This window comes from Lissotriton vulgaris, chromosome 5, assembly GCF_964263255.1.
Source record: "Lissotriton vulgaris chromosome 5, aLisVul1.2, whole genome shotgun sequence".
Classification (NCBI taxonomy): Eukaryota; Metazoa; Chordata; class Amphibia; order Caudata; family Salamandridae; genus Lissotriton; species Lissotriton vulgaris.
In genome coordinates this window covers 191,546,967-191,572,285 of record NC_141693.1, presented here as the reverse complement: position 1 = coordinate 191,572,285, position 25,319 = coordinate 191,546,967, and the positions used below count along the sequence as shown (strand labels likewise).

Below are 25,319 nucleotides of genomic sequence, written 5' to 3'. Positions count from 1 at the left end.
GGCTCCAGGTATGTATGTATGTATGTAGTCATACTTATATAGCACAACTGTCACCCAAAGGGCATCCTGGCGCTTTGACTACAGAACATTCCTACCGATGTCAATTACACTGCCTTTGGAAAATGGTAGGTTTTAAGGTCCTTTCTAAAAGACGAGAGATCCTGCTTGCACCTTAGGGCCAGAGGTAGGGAGTTTCAAAGCTTGGCGGCCGTAAAGCTGAAAGAGCGGCCGCCCATCCTCACCCTTTTTATCTTAGGAACAGTCACCAAGAAGGCCGAGGAGGATCTCAAAAGTATGGCAACAGAGTACCAGGAAAAAAGACCTCACAGTACCACTGGAGCCAGCCAATGCAAGGCTCTAAAGACCAAGCAAGCTGATTTAAAACAGATCCGTTTTTGGACCGGTAACCAGTGCAGGTCTGATAGGGCGAGAGAGGACGAAGCAGACCATGGCAGCGAGAGCGCCAGTTTAGCTGCCATGTTCTGTACCCGCTGTAGTTTCACAATTAGAGGACTGGGGGCTCCCAGAAGCAGTGTGTTACAGTAGTCTAACCTACTGAGGATGATACTCCGCACTGCTTCCATCCTCGCTGAATGAGGAAGTAGTCGCGGAATCTTCGGCAACATGCGCAGCAGCAGCATACAGGTCGCCGTGGTTTTGTTAACGAAGGCGTCCAGCTGGAGACTAGGCCCGAGCAGGACACCTAGGTTACGGACTGAGTCTGCCGCTGCGACAGTGCCTAAGGTAGAAGAAGGCCAAATGAGCACCGGCATACTGCTGCTCACGCCCAAGAAATTTAAGAAACTTAAAACTTGCAATCATACATTCTCTGGCATCGTCCCTAGAATCTGGAACTCCCTTCCAGTGGAAACAAGACTAATTCCCTCTACTCTTGCCTTCAAAAGGGAAGTCAAAACTCTACTATTTAACAAACTGTTGTAATGAACAATGCTTTGAACTTGATGCTGTGCTCCTATTGCCTCTAAGTGATTTTTTTTTTATCTGGTTTGCTCTTGATGTATATTGCCCTTCTTTTTGCAATCACCCTTCCTGCTTCCTTTGCCCGCCCCAATCTCGGCTTGCTCTGTTGTATATCGCCTCACTGTTTCCATGATTTCTCTCACCTACCTATTTTCCTTTGTCTACCTATACCTAGGTAAAGCACTCTGAAACCCTCCGGGGTCATGTCCGCGCTATACAAAACTTTTTAAATAAATAAAATAAAATAAAACCAGTGGACCACCAACTGCTAGTCCTAAGATTATGTGACAGCGGGACCCAAGGATCAGGCCTTAATTAAATATAATACTATCTTAAGGATAGTCCCCAAAATGTTTCATTACCTCCCTTCAGCTTCTTGCCTTTACCTGTCACTTAGGCCTCCTGCAGGGCTCAACAATCGCCTTCTCTTGTTTAATATTCCCTACCTCCTTTCCCGAACGTGTGTGCTCCTTCAGCCTCACCTGCTACAATTATGCGGACAATGCTCAGATCATTTTAGAACTGCTATGACCTTCAGAAGCAAAGTCATCCTAGCTTGGTGAATGCCTACTGGTAGTAAAAAACAAATGGACAGTAAAGAATCATCTCAAACTTAACTGATCTAAATCTAATATGCTCAACTGTGAATCAAGGCAAAATCGTGCCCTATGGTACACCTGGAACCAAGATCGGAGCCATTTACATTGACTGAAGTAAAAAACGTCACTGTGTTTGTGGACTCCAACCACTGACATTTATCAAAAAAACTTTAAGAACTCAATTTTCACAATATCAGTTGCCAAGTGACTTTCAGACCAAAATCCTGACTGGCTTGGATATGCTGCTGGTGAAAGTATCATCACATTACTTTTGCTTATCAAACCATGTGTAAGATGCTATTACAGACCACCATTTCACACCTGGATCGCACTCTACAGGCTTCAGGCATGACACCAAGACTGAACACTACTAGATGAGACTTCAACTAGTAATCTTTTCCCATCTATGCACCACAGAAGTCGCCACTATTACCATTTTGATCTTAGAAAGTGCTTGAGGTCCAGAGAAGAGCAGGAAAGCACCACAGAAATGCTACAACGATTAGATGCAAGAACTACTGCATTCTATAAAAGTGGTATTGCCAGTAGACGTTTCACTAGGACATTCGTCTCCCAGTTCCCTCAGCCTCATAATGCACTGATACGCCTCTATAGAGACGGAGAGTGGAGAGTGAAAGAACCTACCCGTGCCTCCCATGTCACTTTGGATACAGGAGACTATGGACATGATGGGGATATCATAACAGGGATCCTGCATCCAATAGAGCCATTCTCCAACCTCTATATTGGTTTGAGATGATGGGAAGGCTGTGCAAGTCTTGTGCCTACTACTATGTCTGGCTCCATCTTCTTTCCACTAAGGCACTTTTCCTGCTTTGAAGTGATAGTGCCCAATTATTTTTTTTGTTAGATGCTCCCCTGTTAATGAAGGTGGTCTGAAGGTCTTAGTGAGATATAAGTGGTAGGGACATTGCCAAGATTGTGTAGGGCTCCTGCTCTGTGCTGCATCATATCTGTTTGAGACTGGGGTAAATAAACAGACAAATGGTATCAAAGTAAGCCAGAGGTCACTGTTGCTACCTCTTGCAACCCATGATTGTACTAGCAAATTCCACGAGGTGTGCTATACTTTATCACAAGAGCCACATCATCTCCCAGAAGGAAAGAATTGAAGGTAGGCAGAGCCAATGGACCACTTCCTTTTAGTTTCATGCAAAGTTTCCCTGTTTTCAGTAAATGTTTGTTAAACATTTGCTTGAAATAGAAATTAACTTCTTACCAGTGGTGCTTGGCTTGCCTGAATCTCCTTTTTCACCTAAAAAAAGGATAAAAAACAGGATAAGTAACAAGAGAACAGGTACAAGTGAGACATTTCCTTTCAATGTACTCGTTTTTATCACTACTCTTATCTGTCTCAGATAAGAGTAGTGAGTATTGTGTACTACTACTAATTGTATACTACTGAAATGTTATAACTTGTTGTCTTCGATTGACATGGTTGTCAACATTCTCTCTTTTCAAAAGGACTGTTCCCATTTTTGTCCCTAATACAGCAAATGTTATTTTGCATCCCCCTTAAAAGTATTTTCTGCTCACTACATTTTTGTAGAATTTGCTAAATGCCCTTTTTCTGATGCATGATCAGGAACATCATTTAATGGGATGCAACTTGGGTACTTGACCCGGGCCCTGCTCTAAGCAAGGCACCACACTTGAGTTGACAACTTATAAGAACATTAATTTCTTGTCAATACCCTGTGATTGCAGTCCCAAGGATGGAGGTGCTTTACATGAGACAGGCCAATATTCAGGTATTGCCACAGATAGTATTAGCTGTCTGCTGTGATACCACTTGTCATCCATACATCAAAAGGAAATATAAAGAAGGCCCGTTCCAGACCATTGTTTTTCCCCCAATGTGCCATTCTAGACAGTGACCCGCCTTAGGCAAATCAGTATTGGCCCTGCTTCAACAAGAGCAGTCTATCCCCAACTGCCAGGCCATGAGAACACAACCAACCCCAAATCATTTTAAACTACTTAGGTCACGTCAGGGAGGCAAAGCTTGGATGATCTGACACATTGAGCACATGACCCACATCTGGGCATTACCCTTCACACTTAGGGCATTTCCTTTTAAAACAACAAGGTGATGGAAGAATAGCTTGAATAAATCTTGTACACTGGCAATCAGTTGAGCCACATTGTAGTTCATCATTCCTTGTCCTCTATACCATTCTAAACAGAGACTCTTCTTATGCAAATCAGTCTTGGTTCTGCTCCAGTAGGAACAGTCTCACCTGGACTGACAGGCCGGGTCCTCTCCTGAGGGAACACAGGCAATGCCAGACTGCTTTCACCTTCTTAGGTCTCATTAGTAATGTATACCATCAGCCCTATGGCACAGTAAGCACTTGATCCACATTTCGGCATACATGTCACCATTAGGGCATCTACTGCAAAAACATCAAGGTGATGAGAGAAATACTTGAACTGAACTGAGCCACTGGCTATCACTCGGGCCGCATTCCAGACCATCATTTTACAGCCACTGTGCCATTCTAGACAGAGACGTCCCTTATGCAAACCAGTCTAAAGGCCTGATTTAGATCTCAGTGGACGGGTTACTCAGTCACAACGTTGACAGGTATCCCATCTGCTGAAATGTAATTCCCATTATATATTATGGGATTCGTATTTTGGGGGGCAGGATATCCATCACTGTTGTGATGGAGTAAGGCGTCCGCTAAGCTCTAAATCAGAGTAGAGATGCTCGAGTAGGGATAGTCCAGCTGAAAGAGCCAGGCTTTGTCCCCTCCAGATGGCAAGAAAAGCAACCCAAGATGGGTTTCAATGTACTTTGGACTCTTCAGTGATTATAGATTGAGTCCTATGGCACAGTGAGCACGGGGCCATGTCTGGGCATATCCATCACACTTCAGGCATCTCAGTAACTGACGATCGTTCAAACTCACATTCCTGGCCAAGGCTTTAAGCTGCACCCAACTGATGAGCCCAGACTAAAGGAAAACTGGAGTTGCTTGAGTTCTGGTTCAGAGAGAACCTAGCTTGGCAGTTCGGGCTGGACTTTCCTTAATGGAGCAGAACCAGGGCTGATTTGCATATGGCTTGGGTCCAAACTGAGATTGCTGTGGCTAAGCTTAATTCAAGCACTCCACCATCACTTTCTTTGTTTACCCCTGTCACCAGTAAATCACAGTCCAGTTTGTGCTCAGATTTGTCAATTCATCCAGACCAATATATATTCAGCCTCATGAATACAGCACCCAGTACGTGGTCAGCATCCTTAGCACTACACTGCATTCATTATGCTCTCTCGGTACAACAGTTCACCCTGTGAAAACAATAATAAATACCATGGTTTTGCAAATAATAAATAAGGTTGTGATATATCCGCCTATCTAATGAATGAATGAGTCAGTTTCTCACCTTTGGGACCAGGGAGTCCTGGTATTCCAGGAATGCCATTTTCGCCCTTTGCTCCTGTTAATAACAAAATGAAAACATAACCTGTTTATCCAGAGCTTATTGTTTCCATTCTACATTCCTGCAGGCAAATACTGCAGGGGGAGTAAAGATCTCTTGCTTTGGTTTCTTTAAATAGTTCAATCTGAACGCTTTTATTTAATAATAGTAACAGCTTAGTGGTAAATTACTAAGTGGGCTCATGCCACAATTGCAGAGGTCAAGAACTGAGTAGTAGATATTATTTGCAGAGCATCCACTTACGGTTTAAAAACAAGAGTTATTATTAACCCAGGTGGCCCGTAAAGTCTATGGTTCCATTTTAGCATAGAAAAACTATTGTAATTAAGGGTGTGACTTACAAACATAAGTTATAAAATCTGTGCTTAACAAAGTGTGACATGCGACTGGTATTCTGCTGCTTCTTTCTGTTATTGCATCCAGATACAACTGTCCCAGCACTTGATTGATAGTAAACTCACTGACCCCAGGGAGCTTGCTAAGGAGGTTAACTCTGGGTCAGCGCTAAAATTTCATAAAAGGTATTTGGGGTGGGATCACCAAAAGGATGGTCAGGGGTCCCACCAGAAGAAAGAGAAGGGAGAAACACTTAAGAATAAGGAGTTCTTTAAAGTAGGCCTGACCGGTAAATTCTGTTCCGTTCGCGGAATGTAGGTAATTTCGCATTCCGCGGAGAACGCGAAATTGCCTGAAATTCTGCGTTCCACAGCTTTGTGAAATGTTTTGCTTGTTCACGTTCTTAAAATGCGTGTTCGCGAGATATTTCCCCCCAGGCAAGCAAACAGCGATTGCAAGCAGTAAAAAAGTACAGCAAACAAGCAATTCAGCATGTTCACGGAATTTCTGCGTGTTCGTGGAGATTTTGTACCGTTTTGCGGAGATTTGTGTAACGCGATTATGCAAATTCCACCCACCCCTACTTTAAAGGCCTTTAACCCCTTCCCTGCCCTGCTCATGACGGAACCACGTCGTCATGAGCCACGGGCAGCATGTGCTCATGACGGCATGGTTCCGTCATGCTCCGGCCGCGCCGCCCACGCGGCACTGATTCCCTGCCTGTGCAGGCTAATTAGTGAGTGGGCGGAGTCGTGATGGAACCACGCCGTCATAAGCACAGACCGCCTGTGGCTCATGACGGCGTGGTTCCATCACGAGCATGGCGCGCCGCGCTACCCCCCCTACCCCCAAGGGGTTAAAAGAATTCCCCAGGAAATACCAGTAACAAGTTCCATCCTTATCAGAAGAAGAAGGGGATCTTTGATCACAAGACAAGGATGTACTTTGCCTAGTGTTCTGAGTGTTACAAGTCTTGGCACTCCAATGGAGAAACCAAATGCCCCAAGAGGGCAAGCTGCCCACCGCTGGCCAGACACCTGGGTTGGTGAATCTAGCACCTGGGGAGGAGGTGGTCCCAATTAGCTTGGATGAGAGGACAGAGGTTACCTTAGTGTCGCCAGTAGGTAGAGAGATGGTGCTAAATAGCCGTATGCCTTCCAATACTTCCAAGTATAGTCACCGGCTCACCATGAATGGGCACAGGGTGGGGGCTCTGAGAGACATAGGAGCCAGCATGACTACTGTGAGCGGTCATATGGTGTGTTCAGAGCAGGTCCTCCCTAATACATTCTCCCAGGTCATAGTCACAGACAACCATGGGAGTCACTACCAACCATACTCCTAACATTCTGCATGAAAAATTGCCCTTGACTTACTTCTGATTCATTCCTCTGCTTTTGTTTTTCAGAGTGGCATCCTCTTACCATCCATCCACTGCATGCCTTCTATTTCTGAGTATAACCTCATCTCACTCCTGTCTGCCTTAATCTCTATTTTTGTATTTTTATAATTGGGTGAGACCTCATTTCATACCTCTCCCCTTTTTAAAACCCCATCCCTGTAACCTGATATTACCTAATCTACTCCAGACTAATTATATCACCAATCATTTACCTGAAACCAAATATCCCACAGTAATGATCACACCTAACCAGTATTATTATAATCTATTACAAAGTAACTGGAGTAAATGCATGAAATATTTTCTTGAGTGTACATGACTAATCAATGGTTTACCGCTAACCATGGTTTCTAAGTAAAGTGCTACTTGCCATAAATACAGTACAATATATATCACAACAACTGACATTACACCTAGAACAAGCCAAGACTTGTGGCTATGACAATGGTTGTTAGTTTCATATTATAAACAAGTAACAACAATTACTTTGTTGTGTATAATATTCAAAATGCTTCAATTCTGAAATGCTGAGACTGTGAAACAACTATAACGAATGTCTTTGACATTACACCAAAGGGTGAAGGGTGGTACTGATGCTGAGTTAAGATTTGTTTTCACTATCAGGATGATGGCAAAAATAGAGAGCCTGATAAGGGCACCTGGTTTTAAAACTGCCAGTGCTGAGCACCAACAGGACCTGGCCCACTTATAAGCCCTGGATAGCTCTATTGCTTTGTGTAGGTAAAAACTCATACAGCAGTGCAACAGAATAAAATATCTTGCAATTAATTCCACCTAAAATTGAAACATATGTGAAACCACTTGTAAAAATGTAACGTGTACAAGAAAATTCTATCAAGTAGAAGCAGGTCACTTCATATAAAATGCAATTTTATATAGTGTTAAAGTAGCACCACTGCAAGGGTGTTTTCTCAAAAAGAAAACAAATTTAAATCCTCAGCAGAGGCGAATGAAAGTTGGGTTTACATTCATTCAACAATCACTAGGAATGGCAACATTTTAAAAGTAAATTGTATTGGTGGGAGGGTACATGGCCAGCATGGAATTGGAGCAGTTGCTGTTCTCGGGTGCTTCTCTATGTCCCCTTGAATTTAGCATATGTTCTCTACTGGAAATTCAGGGACACTTGTTTGCTCTGAGAATATCCATAACCATAGAAAACAACAGAGAGAAGCTCCAGTCTCTGAGGGAGCTCTGCTTTTGCTTTCTCGCAGAGGTAGAGCAACTACCATATTGAATTTGACTGGACAGGGTTCCGGATGACGTACCAGCAGAGGCCCCGTGAGAATGCTGCCTGAAAATTGTAACCACCGAGGGGATCCAGTCTGGAGCCAAGGTGCTGCCGGTGGACAATTCAACCTGCTTCAAGGAAAAAAGCATGCCTCCTGTTAGAAATGAGGTCCTGAGTTGGCAGAGTGGTGGTGCCCTGTCCAAGTAGGCACCACCACTCTAGTCAGGGTAAGTCAGATACACACCTAAATTAACCTGTGCTCACCCTCAGGTATCGTGGCACAGAGCACTCAGGCTTAACTTAAGATGCAATCGGTAAAGTATTTGTACAGCACTTTATTTACAGTAACAAAGTGAAAACACCACAACAATTACCCACACCAGTTTAGAGTAATATAGATTATTTGTCTGATTAAAACAAGACCAGAACACCAAAAAGTCCAATCAGTAGAATTTGCGATATGAATTTTGTCAGATTATATCCAAAAATAGTGCTTAAAGTCAATAGTTCTCTCTACTAGGGACTTACAAATAAATGAAATATCCTGATTGTGGATAAACCAATGTTACCATGTTTAGGGGAGAAGCACATGCACTTTAACACTAGTCAAAAGTGGAAAAATGCTCAGAGTCTTAAGGCCAACATTAACAAGGACAGAAAAAGAGGAGAAGGAAGGCATAATGTTTGGGGTTACACTTTAGAAAGGGCCATTTCAAACACCTGGGATTGCTGGTCCACATGGAAGAGAATAAGTCCACTATTAACCTTTCTTTTGATTTGCAATATTTTTTTGTAGCAACAAAAGTTTCTTTGTATATAATAGTTAGAGAGCTACAACATCAAATCTGGTCCACTAACATATCAGCTGATGTCATAGGACATGAATCCAGGAACATTTTCCTAGTGCTACTTTAGTTACAGGAACACACCTAGGGGTCGATTACGATGTCGTTCAGAAAGGCTTAGAATCGGATTCTGATCTGCCGAAACCGATTTGGAAGCCTTGTTTCCGCCTGATTTGGAAACCTTTCCACACGACCGATTACGATGTTTGGAAACCATTTGGACTTTCCGAATCGGTTCCGAATCCGAATCGTCCGGCATTTGGAGAGTCATTCAGAGCCGAATCGTATGTGTCTAGGGACCGCATTTCCCACCGAACGAGTACAATGTCAGAATTGGACAGCCTTTCTGAATCCATTGTTCCGACACAGATCGACTGTCGGAATCTGACTTTTGGGGGCCTGTAGCAGGCCCCCCTTCTCCAGGAGCCATCGGAATGGCGCCGTGGGGGTACCCAAGGAGCCCCCCTTTCCAACCATGCACAGTGTGGCAGGCGCCAAGAGGTGCCCACCACAAAGTGCACGATTTTCCCCAGCCACCCCTTTTTTCAAAGGGAGCCTGTTTATTCAGTCCGAATACAGGCTCCGATTGAAGTCAATGAGAGTTTGACCGAAATGTATCTGGAACCATTGTAATCAGTCGGTCGGACTCCCTGATTCTGATTCATTCGGAAACCATTCCATGACTGATTCGGTCAGAATGCTTTCCCACCGACACCTTGGATGTATGCCCCATCCCTCCAACATGATCCCTCCCCTGGGCTGAATTATTTCACTGGCTCTCCTCAGGTTTGTGGGGCAAGGGAAGTACACAACAATTTCAACGTTCTTAACACATTATCTAGAGCATTAGAGTTCAGAGCCCCAGGTAGATGCTGTATGCTTTCAGTAGTGTTAAGTTTACACCAGGCCTCCCGGGGATGAAGTAGCCTATCAGTCTCTACTGTATACATCGTGTTCATATGAGTATGTCTTGATGGGTGGTGGTCTCAGTGGTTGCAACGAGGATTAAGGGCGAAGAATATACAATTGTTGTATATGTAATATACTTGCTCACCTAGGGAACACTATAATAGAAATGTTGTCCTATCATAATTATCCCATGCCCCTCAACCTACTCTAATAGCCATGACACTGCCTGTCAGGTCATGTAAGAGAGCCAAGCGGGCAGATGGGGCAAGCTAAGTTTTCGCTGGCTCACCAAGGACAGAACACACCTCAGTTCCACAGGATATGTATCATATTACATACCCCATCCACACATCCAACACTCAGAATCTGTTAACAAACCAACTTTATGTAACTTAATCAGGGGACCAATTATCGAGTAATTTAAAATATGAGAACTTTAACCTAGCCTCTGGGAGAAAAGAGGCACATGAGTCTAGCAGTGAGACCAGGACTTAGTGGAAAATGTTTGTCCTACTACCACCTATCAGGAGGTTCTGGTTGTTTCAAGCATGGGCAGTGAGAAGTTGGTGTAGACCCATATGCTGTGGATTCACTATATTGCTCCTCTAGCAGTGCCTCTCTTGTCTTGACCATATCGGTGGGGAAGGGACAGTTAGTGGGCATCTTCCCAGTTTGCCTCTGTGGCAGTGCTGTATTTGGGATTATTGCCATTGTTGTGTTTGTTTGAGACCTTATCCAGAAGACAGCTCTATGAAAGATATGATGGTTTGTCCTTAGATTATCTGTTCTAACATATGTACACCACAGTCTACCCATGTAGGCCGGTGATTCACCTGTCCAACTATTTGTATATCTGTGTTGTTACTGGGGGCAGCCAATTCATGTAGTTCGAGATCTAGTTTTAAGGAGGTGCGTGCCTGTTTCCGAACACAGAGCATGTTTGGGACCATTTGGTTGGTTATTGCTCTATGTTCAGGTTTCCCAAAATAAAGGGCACTTAAGTAGGTCTCACACAAAGATGTTTTGAGCAAACTCCCTATTGTATCCTATGGGACAGATTGCCTTTCAATAGTACAAACGAAATTGGCAGTATTTCACTATCAGGACATGCCACACACACCAGGGCATATCCTACCTTTCACTTACACTGCACATTGCCCACAGGGGTACCCTGGGCCTACATTAGGGGGGACTTAGATGTAAGAAAAGGGAAGGTTAGGGCCTGGCAAGTGGGTGCACTTGCCTGGTCCACATGGCAGTACTAGAGGCACATAGGCACTGAATTGGCAGGTCTGAGACCTTGTTGCAAGGCTGCTTGTGTAGGTGGCATAATCAGTGCTGCAAGCCTACTAGAAGCATTTAGTTTACAGCCCCCGGGCACACAGATAGTTACCTGTGCTACGGACTTAACAGTAAACCAAATAAATCAATCCTGGAAACACCACTCCATAACAACAATTTAGAAAGGAAGCACTCACACTTTGGCACTGAACAGCAGTGACAAACAGCCCAAAGCATCTAGACCAAAATGCAAGGGAAAAACCACGCTAAGGCTGCTAGGTCTAACAACCCTCATAGAGGTAATGTCTGAATGTGTACACTACTATTGCCTAAAATGAAATCTTAACTGTCAATCAGGCGGTGCTGAGACCTGTACCTATATCAAGAAGGAAAGAAGTGCACTACCTTAGCATTCAAAATCAGTAAACAAGACATGGTGGCACGCTGAATAAAACAAAGGATACGTAAACAAGCATAGTTTATTCCATACAGTCCAACCATCAAGCTCAAATGATTGCCAGATCAGATGGTTTTGCTCTCATAGTCCAATTGAAAGGGTTTTAATTCTCTGAGTGGCCGGTCAGACGGTCTTTCAGCAGAGACCTAGATTTTCCCCTGTTGTGGTCTTGGCAATGCGTCAATCATTTTGTACGGGATTTCTGTTAGAGCGCCTTTGATGGTTTAAGTGTGGTGACCTTAATGAGGTGTGTGTTATCAAGTCATGGTGTCCTGCCCATCGTGGGTGCTGGTAGCTTGAGACGTTCTGGATGACTGCTCAGGACCCTCCTTCAGGAATTCCTCCATGCTATCCAGGAATGCAGTCAATGCTTTCAGTTTGTCAAGTTATGAAGGGCAGCTTTGAATGATCACAGTCATCACTGCAGAATGTAAAACTGCTGTATAAAGAATGAATGTAATCTCTTCTTAGGTGTGCAGGGGCATAGAGCCAGAGACTTCAGCCCCCTGATCGCTGTTTTGTGGGGAAAATCCTCAGTCACAAAGATTGAAATTCATTTATAGTGAAATGGTCCAACTTTCCGCTTTGCTACCTGCAGAACTGTCCTACTGTGTTTTTGCACCAGAAGGCGGGCTATGATAGCCTTGGGGACATATGTCTGTTAAGAGGATTGAGCCCTTAATATGTGTGCCCTCTGAAAATTCAGCGGTTCTGTGAATGTAATCCTAAGAAGGATAGGCAGGAGGAAACATAGGAATGCAAGCACGTTCTCATCTTCCTTGCCCTCCGCGATCCCACAGAGGTGTATATGATCTCTGCAGGATCAACCTTCCAAGCCTTTTTTTTTCTTTTTTAAACCCTTTTATTGACATTGCTCATAGTACCATAAGTTTCAGGACAGTATTCATACAGCATGTGATGGAATAACGGTATACAATAAAGATGAACACATTTGAGGGCACAATTAGGACATCCAAATGTTGAGTTTACGTCCCTGACACTCCCACTGACTCCCTGTATTTCCGCCCAGCCTTCCAAGTCTGACACCTTCCTCTGCAGCCTGCGTAGTCCTGTGCCCCATTCCACTTGTAGGCTGTACAGTCAGTCTAGCTCTTCTGATTTTTTCATCTGTGTGGTCAAGATGTAGGTACATTTGCCGACCTGGCGATCTTGAGGAATGCTGCTGTATCTGTATTGGTCGTGTTAAAAGTGGAAATCTTTGACCTCATGTACGTAGATTCCTAAAGAATAGTGTCTGGTTTGCTCTAATACACTGTATATGGCTTTGTGCCCATGTGCCTGAAAGCGCGGCTGTTTGGTTGCTTTTGAGCCCAGCTTGGATAGCAGGTGTAGTGGCATAAGGTAATGTAACTCCTGCCGCTATATGTGAAGGCCCAGTTGTGCACAAACACTGTGGTTAGGTGCCTGCTCTACAATGACCCAGCAGAGTACAATCGGTACTAGCAATGCCAATGGAAGACCATGACTGCTTCCAGTTATAAATATGCTGCACAGGAGGTTCTTCTCCAGTATGAAAGCAGGGTAGGATAGGAAGTCAGAGGATGCATTTTGGCCCCTAAGCTTGTTACAATCCTTTGCTGTGCCAAAATATAGAAAGACAGACTTTGGAAGCTGTACTCATGGGTGGAGGGCAGTTCCCTGGTGTACTGCTAGTCTAGCGTTTGGCAGGGCTGTCAGAGTCTCCGTTTGTGACAGTTCCTAGCCATTTCTGTAGTGCAGGAGATGCAGACCGAAGACAGAACAGTGTACAGCTGCTTTCCATTCTTCATCAAGAGCAGCCTGGTTGTGCCTCTGGATTACTCACAGTTTCTATGGGTGCTTCTCTAATAGGTAACCCTGCTGCACTTTGCACTGGAGTGGAATGTCACCAGCTCGGTGTTGGAAAGTATGGTGGCTTCTGCACAATTCCTGTCACCATTCAGGGAGTAGAAGAGGTGTGCAATTCACCACTTCAACTGCCCCACTGCACACAGTCGCTGGTGTTATCACCCTTATTGTGATTCAGAAGTGCAAGGGGCTTCGTCTCCCATCCAGGGGGCCCATTAGGATGTCGGGCGGATTGCCCCCGCCAGGCTGGCGGTAGCCTCCACCGGCCTGGCGGGGGCAATCTGCCCGACATCCTCTCCAGAATTGCCCCCGCCATATTAGAATGGCGGGGGGACCGTGGCAGACGGAAAGACCGTCCGCCGCATTTCCGTCCCAGGCGCCTTGCGGCCGGGGCAGAAATTTTTTAATATGGTGGCGGTGTCTATCAGACACCGCCAGCCATATGAGGATGGGCTATCAGACATGCCTTTCCTGTGGCGGCAATGCCGCCACGGAAAGACATGCGGTCTTCACTTTGGGGGCCCCCTGCAGGCCCCCAGAGTGAAGGAGGGCTGGGGATTGCACGGGGCGGGTACCTGTGGTACCCCCCTTCATTTGCATAAACAAAGCAGCAGGCACCGCGCGGGGTCTGCAGCTTTGTTTATGCAAATGCTGAAATGCATTTTTAGCATTGAGGCGAGGGTGCTGAGAGCACCGCCTGCCACAATGCTAAAAATGCAAGATGTGCCCGCCACTGGTGCGGGCACATCCTAATACCCCCCACGGGACCCCTGCCCTTATGGCGGGTGATCCCAATCCCCACTAGGATGACGGGCGGACAAAGTCCGCCCGTCATCCTAATAGGCCCCCTGGTGTCTGCCTATCTGCCCCCACTGAGTCTCCTAAATTGATTGCGCATACTCCTGGCTATCTGAGCACAATTAGTGAGTAGCCAACTTAGGCTGCAGTGAATACTCGCCCCACTAGTTCACCATTCTCAACATATTTGCACTGATCATATACGACAAGAACTGTTTGTAAAATCTCCCATCTCCATGGCAAAAGAGTATGTGCAGAGGGACGTGATAACCTGGAAAGAACTAAACATTTTAATGGAAAATAGGATTGGCAGGGCCCTTCAGAAGTATAATGGAGGGGGTTCAGCCACTGGCCCCTTCAAAGACTGGTTGAACACGGTTGGACTCCTGGAATCTTGAAAAACTATGCACAAAATTAAGTAAGACTTTACATTTTACTCCTCAGCCCACAAACTGTGAATGAGTTCGGACCATTTTTGATTGGCTGCTAGGGTAAGATGGGCAATCGTAGCAGTAGACATAGGTCAGATTTCCTGTCGGATCATGCCTCTATCATGATAACGTTATATGCACACACACACGTCCCCACAGTGCGACCATGTAGCGTTGATTTTCTACTAATGATCCAGTAAATCAGGCTGAGATAGGCAAAGAAATAGAGTGCTATATCCATAGAAATAATTTTACAGCTATTTCAACATCTAAAATTTGAAATTTTCCTAAGGCATACTTTAAGGGCTTTTTTACATTAGCAGCTAGGTGCAAATAATACCAATGGACAAGAGAAACACCCTAGAATGAGCCCTGATGCAAGTCATAAAAAATCTACCAATCTTTGATGGCAGGTCCTGAGCCTTAAACATCAACAAAGTGTATTGGATTGAGACAAAGATAAATCTCACAAAAGCGCTCAGGGGTCAGAGCTATATTGACCAGCACAGATTTTCACTATTGGTGAGGGCCTATTTAGCAAGTAATTCCTTGTTCGACACGGTCGAGGATGTGACCCATATACACCCCCTAAAAGTGACTAAAAAGCCACTGAAACATATATCACAGAAAGTTGACCCGCACCAATGTTTGTACACAAGTATTTGATTTATCAAATTTCTATATTTCACAGTTGTAGTTGATATTCAGACAGAAACTTCCCACAAGTAAGAATATCAAAAAGAGTTGATTGAAGATTCTTCCAATTTTCTTTATTCAATTTCTCAATTAAAATTCACAGAATTGCTTGTTGCCAACGCGTTTCATCACATCCTTGACTTCTTCAGGGCTGAAAGCAATTTATATAAAAACATACATATTACAATACAATACAAAATACATTTCTTTACAATAAACAAAGGTTAAAATCATGCACATAGCACCTGTCATTTCATGTATTGTTATGAAGAACAGTAAAAATTCTTATACTCTTTGCTCAGAACTTTTGGATATCTTTTACTGGTCAGAATTTTAGGGAAGTTAAAGCCACCATTCTTGATAGAGTGTATTAACATATATATCAAGGTAGTTTAAAAGACAAAGAGGGAGGAGACATGCTAAAAGAACTACCTTTTTTTTTTGTAGTTTGTACTGAACGCTACACAAATTACATGTAGAGCAATTACCTTTAGACAAGAGTAACCGTAATATGGAAAACTGTTCTGTATGTGCAGAATACCTATTGCATCTATATTGCATAAAATAATATCTTATTTTCATACCTCAATAATTAAGGACAGAATTTCTATTTAGCGTCAGCCACCATATAATCTCTATGTATTCATAGTCTGATATCTAAAGGTGAAATAACAAAAGGTTACTGAATCACAAAAACAAAGTACACTGCATGGCACTATTCAAAAATATTTAGTGTTTTTATATGCATTTTATAGTACAATGCAATATGGTTGCTCATAATACCAAGGATGGCACTGGTATATTCAATTTAAAAAGTAACATATTTGCAACCCGTGGAACAACCGTTACATAGAGATTAATCCCTCCTAGGTCCAAACAGAGCGAAAAGAACAGTATTATCCTATGTCTAAACAGAGAGAGGAGAACAGTCTTATCCTATGTGTCCAGTATGAGACCATTGCACACAAATGATATTAGTACAGTATATGCTATATCCCTACAAACAAGAGACATCTTAACCATCTAGCATACAATGAGATTGAACACTTACATTCACAATGATATGTTCGGCATGTACCCCTCTAGCCATTCAGTGCAATTCAGGGAAGGTACCTCCTGTTCTTTTGTCGAGCCTTAATCAATTAGTGTCTCGTGGCCAGCGCCTGCACATGATATATATATGAAGGAAGATTTAAAAAGGAGAGTAACAGACCAATATATGTGGCTCTAACAATATCAATGTTGTCTCTCTATAAAGCACAAAATACCACTAAATAAATGTGGAGATCTAATATGCACAGATTATATGTGCTTATCCTAATTTGTCCCTAAAATCTGGAACTCGAAAACAAAGGTTTATATCGGTCAAACCCCATATCCACAGGACCAAGGGAACACATTCATATATGGCAGGCTGAACATAATGACATATTTAAATATCACTGTAGATGCGGCAAATATTAGGTTCGGAACTAACATGGTAATATATATATTACTAATGATATGGTGTATATATGTAGTTTAAAACATACAATAAAGTTGCATGTAAACCAGGATCTTAAGTCCTGGGTGACGAAAAGGATCTCTGCTGTGTCTTAGCCACTGTGACATCAATAAGTCTAAGCAGCATGTGCAAATCTCATTCAATACTCTGTCTATTGATGCAGGACTAGCGTTAACTGTCTATCATGCTATATACGGCGCATACAAATGCTCTCTATGCTAACTATACTTTAAATATAGGCGTTTTGGTTTGTTTGCATACTTGCTGCATTGATAAACTATTTGGTTAACTTTAATGGCAGACTTCGTTTTGCTCGACATAATGGCACACTATATGGAAAGGGGCGACCACTCGGTCCCCCCGAACGTATGGTAGGGTGCCCTGACCCCCCCGGGAAACCATTTTGGGCGGGAGGCGTGTCTCGGCTGGTATGCCCGAAGCGGCGTAGCCGGGGCGCGCCTTTTTTTGCCCCCAAGAGGGGTTGTCCTAGACACCTACACCGTTGGCCATGCCCTGTAGGCGGATCGGAGGAGGGTACACGCCCTCCCGAGGAAGAATAAAAGGAGCAACAATCCAAAGAAGCATCCTCTTGTTCCTGTGCTTGGAAGCTGCACCTCCTCGTTGCGCGTGAGCCCTCGACGGAACAAGGAGCCAATTTTGAGAACTTGTAATTTTGTGCTTCTCTTTTCAGTGACTCCGACTCTTTGGATCCAGGACCTCGTCGAGCGACAAGTTTCGAATATCCGATAACGATGCCTGGCAAGAAGGTTGGAAAGAAGGTTGGGACCGAACAGATGCTTCGCATGCTGGTGAAAGACATGGCGAACATGAAAAAACAGATGGCGACAATGAATAAAACGGGCAGGCCGAAGAAAGTCATCGGACCAGCATTGCCGGGAGTAGTCCCTGCCGGGAGAGGTAAAAGGGCCAGGAATGGGGCGGCAGGGGGGGAAGCCCCAGTTCCCGAGTCACCCCCGGCGAGCCCGGTCAGTCCAGTGGAGGCCCCAGTTCCGATCCCAAACGCGGGACAGCCGATCCCTGTTGTGGTTACACCCGTTAACGAGGAGGATATGCCTCCCGAGTTGGCCGCCCAGTTAGCTGCATGGTTAGGCAAAAACACCGAGGGTGCTACGGCGCCAGGAGACACGGCCGAAGAGGCCAGGTTACTAATGAAGCAGTTGCGGCAGTCGAGAGATGCTGCGAAGGCGCCTTGTCCTCTTGTTTCCCCTCAGGTTCCCTCGGAACAACCGGCGTCTGGCGTTGGAACATCAGCAGGATCAGCTACCGATTCGGGTAAGCAGTCGTTGCCAATGGCAAGGGGGGGACCGTTACCCTCAAGAAGGGAAAGGGTGGTTCAACATATCCCGATGGCCACGAAAGAACTGATCTGGGCTGATAAATATGTAAACATGTTTTCTCTATTGACCGACCACCATGAGATAGAGCACGTTAAAAGTCAGAAGGATTTGTTGCATCCGAGTGTATGGCGTGCAAAAATGGCAGGATTCAGGGTGGATGAGACGATCGCTAATTGGGCCAGGGCGTTTGCAATGTTCACTGCGATCATGGGGGAACGTAGGCCCGAGGTATTGACTGAATTGGCTTGCTACCAGACACGTATAATGGATTTCTATGAGACGTATGAAGGCAATCAATGGCTGGGTTATGATAATAAGTTTCGTAAGGCCAAGGAGCACGACTCATCTCTGACGGGGGATTGTTTCGACTCCATCTCCTGGCAGAAGCAGCTCATGCCGAGCACGACGAAGTCGTCTTCACTTGGCGGGAATGGGGCAGAGCCCTCCCGCCATTATCTGGCGGCGCCCTTTCGGGCAGCCATCAGCAGTGATCAACACCCAAGGGGTAGTGGGAACTCGGGTAGAAAAGGGGTCTGTTGGAGCTTTAACAGAGGCAAGTGCACGAGGCCACAAGGGTCATGTAAGTTCAAGCATGAGTGTGCGGGGTGCGGACAATCTTCACACCCCGAGAGTTCGTGCAGAGCCAAGAATGGTGATACAGGGGGTAGAGGAGGAGCCAAACAGGTCTAATGTCGACCGAGGGGCACCGCTACCTACTCCCGTGGACATCATGGCAATGATCCCTTGGCTGAACGAATACCCTGATCATGTCTCCGCCGGGGTGTTGCGAGACGGTTTCTCATATGGTTTCCGCATCCCAGCGGGGGATTTTCGGGGGGAATCACAGTGTAAGAACCAACTGTCGGTTCAACAGAATACGGCGGTAGTGCAGGCTAAGATTGCAAAAGAGGTGGCCCGTGGTCGGGTTGCTGGACCCTATGGGCATCCGCCAGTTGCTAACTTCATTTGTTCACCGTTGGGAGTAGTCCCCAAGAAGGACCCAGGTGAGTTTAGGTTAATCCATAACTTGTCCGCTCCTAGGGGTCTTTCGGTGAACGATGCGATTGACCCCGGAGTTTGTTCGGTGCGGTACGCCTCCTTCGATGAGGCCGTCGCCATGTTGAATCGCCTGGGGCCCGGAGCGCTGATGGCAAAATCAGATATTGAATCAGCGTTCCGGTTGCTCCCGGTACACCCGCTGGATCAGCGTTTGTTAGGTTTTGTGTTTCAAGGACGCTACTACATGGATAAATGTATGCCAATGGGTTGCTCCATCTCTTGTGCGTATTTCGAGAAATTCAGTTGTTTTTTGCAATGGGCGTTCACCAGAGCTAACGGCTTTACGCAGGTTATGCATTACCTTGATGATTTTTTTTTGTTCCTGGGGGCAGCCGGTGACACAGAATGTGCACAGGCTTTACTGGAATTTTGCAATCTCATGAAACGATTTGGCGTGCCACTGGCACCAGGGAAGACAGTGGGGCCATCTACTTCACTTGAGTTTCTTGGAATTGAGCTCGACTCTGTGGAGGGATGCTTCCGTCTTCCCAAGGAGAAGGTAATGAAATTTAAGGCTTCTCTCGAATTGTGCATCTGCGAGAAAAAGGTAACTCTCCATCAGTTGCAACAAGCAGTGGGCCAGCTTAACTTTGCCCTTAGAGTGATCCGATGGCTCGCCCCTTTTCCCGCTCTATTGCACAAGCCATGGTTGGCCTCAAGGAAGGGCATCACTGCACACGACTGTCAGCAGAGGCTCGCCAGGATATGCGCATATGGTTGGCATTTCTGGCGGATTTCAACGGTCGCGTCGTGTGGAATAAGCCACCAGCCTCCTCCGAGGAGCTGGGGTTATGGACCGATTCGGCGGGGAGTGTGGGATTTGGCGCCATCTTTGGTAATCAATGGTCGGCGCGAACATGGCTGACGTGGTGGCACGACAGTGGGCTCACAGGTAACATTGGGTTTCTTGAGCTGTTCCCCATTTTGGTGGCCTTGAAGACATGGCCAGATGGGTTTCGTGATCGCACAGTGGTGTTCTGGTCGGATAACATGACCGTGGTTGAATGTATCAATAATCAGGCAGCACGCTGCAAATGGATTTTGAGATTACTGAAAGAAATTGTTCTACTGTGTATGAGACTAAACGTCCACTTTAGGGCAAGACACGTGCCTGGTGTACTGAACCAGGCGGCTGATGCACTCTCTCGTTCCCACATGCAGGCCTTCAGGGGTTATTACCCTCTGCGGACTTGGTGGCGGCACCATTTCCCGAAGCTCTCTGGTCACTCGGTGCCCCGGATTACAAGACCTCGTGGGAGCAAGTCTAGCACCCAGGACAAGGAAGGCATACGAAGGAGCGTTCCGTTCCTATTGGTCATTTTTGGGTCCAGCTAGAGGGGAGCATTGGGGGCAGGAGGAGTATGTCCTGAAGTTTCTGGTATCACTACATCAGGCAGGCCGATCAGCGGCAACAGCCAATAGGCACCGGGCCGCCATTGCCTTCATGGCGCAGGCTCATGGCATCCAAGACCCCACATCGTCCTTTCTCGTAAAAAAGGCACTGCGTGGGTGGCAACGCCTTGAGGGTCGTAAAGTGGACGAGAGGCGCCCGATTGGGCTAGTAAGGTTGTCCCTGTTAATGTCCGTACTCCCTGCGACATGTTCATCCCAGTCAGAGACAGTGCTTTTCCGGGCCGCTTTTGCATTAGCATTCCATGGGGCTATGCGGGTAAGCGAACTGGTAGCGAGGAACAAGCAGGATACGGGGGGAGGTCTGTGTCGAGAACACATTCAGATCAAGGGTGACACAATGGTAGTCACAATAGCCAGGTCCAAAACCGATCAGGGAGCGATCGGGGACAGTATTGTTGTCCAGCGCATGCTAGGGTCCCCCATGTGCCTGGTGAAATGTGTGGAGGAATATTTAGCGCAAAGGGCGGCATCATGGGGGGGAAGCTTGCTGAGACACACCGACGCCACCCCACTGACTAGGTTTCAGTTTCAGCGGGTGCTAACAATGGCAATCGCGGCAGCGGGCTTGAACCCGAGCGATTTTGGGACCCATTACTTCCGGATAGGGGCTGCTACAGAGGCTACAGCCAGGGGTCTGAGTGTTGAAAAGGTGAAACAATTGGGACGTTGGTCCTCGAACTGTTATAAAAGGTATGTGCGGTTGCACATGTTGTGAAGCCGATGTCAGTCACTCACGCTTCTTGTTTTCTGTTTGGTTTACAGTTTCGCGAGCAGGCTTTGCGGGGCGGACTGTGCAGTTGACCCGACACCTGGGGACCAGCGGTCAAAGATCACCGGCTGAGGGAAGAGTGGTGTGGGTCATTGGCCACTCATACGTGAGGCGTGCCGCGGACGTATTCAAAGCAGGTGACATGATTCACGTGGCTGGGGAATACGGGTACAGGGTGACCTTCCACGGAAGGGGCGGACTCTTTATTGACCATTTTCAAAGTTTTATTGAGGGACTGTTAGGGCGGACGAGGTCACCGCCGTCTGTAATCATAGTACACCTTGGGGGCAATGATTTGGTGACCATTGGTCGACGAGTACTTCTCGAGCTGATTTTATCCTCTGTTAGTTGGTTGGCGAAAAGCGTTCCAGGGTGCACGATAGCATGGTCGCACATGATTCCCAGGAAGGTGTGGCGGGGGGCCCTCTCGGTGTCAGCTTTGAATCAGTCGGTAAAGAAAGTCAATAACAAGCTTAGTAGGTTGTTTCGCTCAGGACAGTTGCATTGTATTCCACATGGATGTATTCGGGGGGACCACATGTATCTTGAAGATGGGGTCCATTTGTCCCGGGAGGGGAATGTCTTACTCATAGGAGACTTCATAGCCTGGTTAAAGGGTTTGTGTAGCCATGACCTTTAGTAGGAGTTTGTGGGGGGCCGGATAGCCGGTCAACTATCCGGCCTGTGGCGGTAAGGTCATGATGGGTGAGCAGTAATTGGAAGATCCCTAGAGGTGGGGCGCCACCCATTATGGATGGGAGCGCCCGGGGGGAGGCGGCCATTGGCCCCTCACACGGGGAGGCGGCACCCTCTAAGGATGGGGCCGCAAAAAGGGAAGGCGGTCATAGGCCCCTCCCAGGGGAGGAGGCGGCTACGGGCCCCTCCTACGAATTTCCCGGGGCCAGGACATCCGCGACGGCGGATGTGGTAAGCAGTGTGGGGTGGGAGGGGGGTCTACGCTACCTTCTAGATACCTCACACGAGTCCTCGGACGACCACTAAGATGGCGTCGAGTAAATAAGGGGCCCCCGTTAAGACAAGGGAAATTGGAAGTTGGCACAGAGGTACAGTCCTCTCTGCGGCCGCCCCTCACAAGTGAGGGGGGAGTTCAGGTATTAGGGATCTGACACCGGTTACGACCTTGCCGTTGGCCCGTAATGTTAGGATGTACAATTTTTATTTAGAGAATATGCATTTGCAGGATGTTTAGACTCGGCTAGGAGAACCTTTGTATTAGAGATGTGTTAAGGTTAGCCAATAAACATCGTAATGTATAAATGAAAAATTGTACATGATATGAAACTGTTATTTTAATGTTTTATTTTGTTTCATATTTTAATAAATACGGCCGGGAGGGTAACTCCCTCCCGCCTTCCAAAAGTTCAAGAACTGTGTCCGTCTTCCCTTCCTTGGGGATTGTGTTGGGAGGGGGTGATGGGTATCCCGGCCATATGGAAAGGGGCGACCACTCGGTCCCCCCGAACGTATGGTAGGGGCCCTGACCCCCCCGGGAAACCATTTTGGGCGGGAGGCGTGTCTCGGCTGGTATGCCCGAAGCGGCGTAGCCGGGGCGCGCCTTTTTCCCGCCCAAGAGGGGTTGTCCTAGACACCTACACCGTTGGCCACGCCCTGTAGGCGGATCGGGGGAGGGTACACGCCCTCCCGAGGAAGAATAAAAGGAGCAACAATCCAAAGAAGCATCCTCTTGTTCCTGTGCTTGGAAGCTGCACCTCCACGTTGCGCGTGAGCCCTCGACGGAACAAGGAGCCAATTTTGACCCACCCACCAGCCCCTTATGGCAACGATTGGTAGTGCAATTAAGTCGATTTGCGGTGATAATATCTCTTTTTCCAGGTTGTTTTAATAAAGTTTGGTTTGTTCTTAAGGCAATAAAATGATTTGCTTTGTTTTAAGCGGAGTATCACCGTCTAGTGAAAGATGTGTTACATGTGTAGTAAAGGTTTATATTGCGAATGTCCAGTATAACCGCTTTTCCGTCCTCATTAGGTTCAAAATGTCGTATTTATTTTGGTCGGGCGGTAAGGTCATGATCGGTGAGCAGTAATTGGAAGATCCCTAGAGGTGGGGCGCCACCCATTATGGATGGGAGCGCCCGGGGGGAGGCGGCCATTGGCCCCTCACACGGGGAGGCGGCACCCTCTAACCCTCTAAGGATGGGGCCGCAAAAAGGGAAGGCGGTCATAGGCCCCTCCCAGGGGAGGAGGCGGCTACGGGCCCCTCCTACGAATTGTCCGGGGCCAGGACATCCGCGACGGCGGATGTGGTAAGCAGTGTGGGGTGGGAGGGGGGTCTACGCTACCTTCTAGACACCTCACACGAGTCCTCGGACGACCACTAAGATGGCGTCGAGTAAATAAGGGGCCCCCGTTAAGACAAGGAAAATTGGAAGTTGACACAGAGGTACAGTCCTCTGTGCGGCCGCCCCTCACAAGTGAGGGGGGAGTTCAGGTATTAGGGATCTGACACCGGTTACGACCTTGCGGTTGGCCCGTAATGTTAGGATGTACAATTTTTATTTAGAGAATATGCATTTGCAGGATGTTTAGACTCGGCTAGGAGAACCTTTGTATTAGAGATGTGTTAAGGTTAGCCAATAAACATCGTAATGTATAAATGAAAAATTGTACATGATATGAAACTGTTATTTTAATGTTTTAATTTTGTTTCATATTTTAATAAATACGGCCGGGAGGGTAACTCCCTCCCGCCTTCCAAAAGTTCAAGAACTGTGTCCGTCTTCCCATCCTTGGGGATTGTGTTGGGAGGGGGTGACGGGTATCCCGGCCATATGGATCACCATCATCTCATATAATTCCCAATGCCTATTTTTTTAAAAACAGGTAGCTTTACGTTCGTATAACTACTGCACTAACAAACCTTTTGATAAATTCTTATGAAGAGCAGCGCTATATTCGCTGTAATTGTCAAAGTCTTTGAACATGTGCCGTGATTTATACCGATATATTTTGAAATAGACGTGTTTGTTTAAGCTTGTGGGTCTGCTGAACTGATGAGCTACCGTGTCAAACGTTCGAATTCCGTTAAAGCGGTCTGTTATTTCATACCAGCCAATGTCGGCATGCTCAATACATAGCAGAGGCCTTTGACATTTTAGAGATGCTGTCTCATTTACAAGTGTTTTAATAAGCGTTGTCAGCAGGATGTATGCGCCGTATATATCATGATAGACAGTTAACGCTAGTCCCGCATCAATAGACAGAGTATTAAATTACGAGATTTGCACATGCTGGTTAGACTTATTGATGTCGCAGTGGCTAAGACACAGCAGAGATCCTTTTCGTCACCCACGACTTAAGATCCTGGTTTACATGCAACTTAGTTGTATGTTTTAATCTGCATATATGCACCATATCATTAGTAGTATATATATTACCATGTTAGTTCCAAACATAATATTTGCCGCATCTACAGTGATATTTAAATATGTCATTATGTTCAGCCTGCCATATATGAATGTGCTCCCTTGGTCCTGTGGATATGGGGTTTGACCGATATAAATCTTTGTTTTCGAGTTCCAGATTTTAGGGACAAATTAGGATAAGCACATATAATCTGTGCATATTAGATCTCCACATTTATTTAGTGGTATTTTGTGCTTTATAGAGAGACACAACTTTAAACATTGATATTGTTAGAGCCATATATATTGGTCTGTTACTCTCCTTTTTAAATCTTCCTTCATATATATATCATGTACAGGCGCTGGCCATGAGACACTAATTGATTAAGGTTCGACAAAAGAACAGGAGGTACCTTCACTGTATTGCACTGAATGGTTAGAGCAGTACACGCCGAACATATCATTGTGAATGTAAGTGTTCAATCTCATTGTATGCTAGATGGTTAAGATGTCTCTTGATTGTAGGGATAT

At 46.0% G+C, this 25,319-nt stretch overlaps 1 protein-coding gene across 1 annotated transcript in view; it reads right to left on the bottom strand.

Moving 5' to 3' along the window:
- The window catches only part of LOC147710453 (ficolin-1-like), a 300,012-nt gene that overhangs the window by 119,902 nt on the left and 154,791 nt on the right, over positions 1–25,319 (bottom strand). Inside the window, exons 6-7 of the mRNA XM_086921140.1 lie at positions 4,992–5,045; positions 2,821–2,856 (exon numbers count right to left, since the gene is read on the bottom strand). Coding sequence (XP_086777266.1) covers positions 2,821–2,856; positions 4,992–5,045 — 90 coding nt within the window. The remainder of the gene's footprint in view (positions 1–2,820; positions 2,857–4,991; positions 5,046–25,319) is intronic.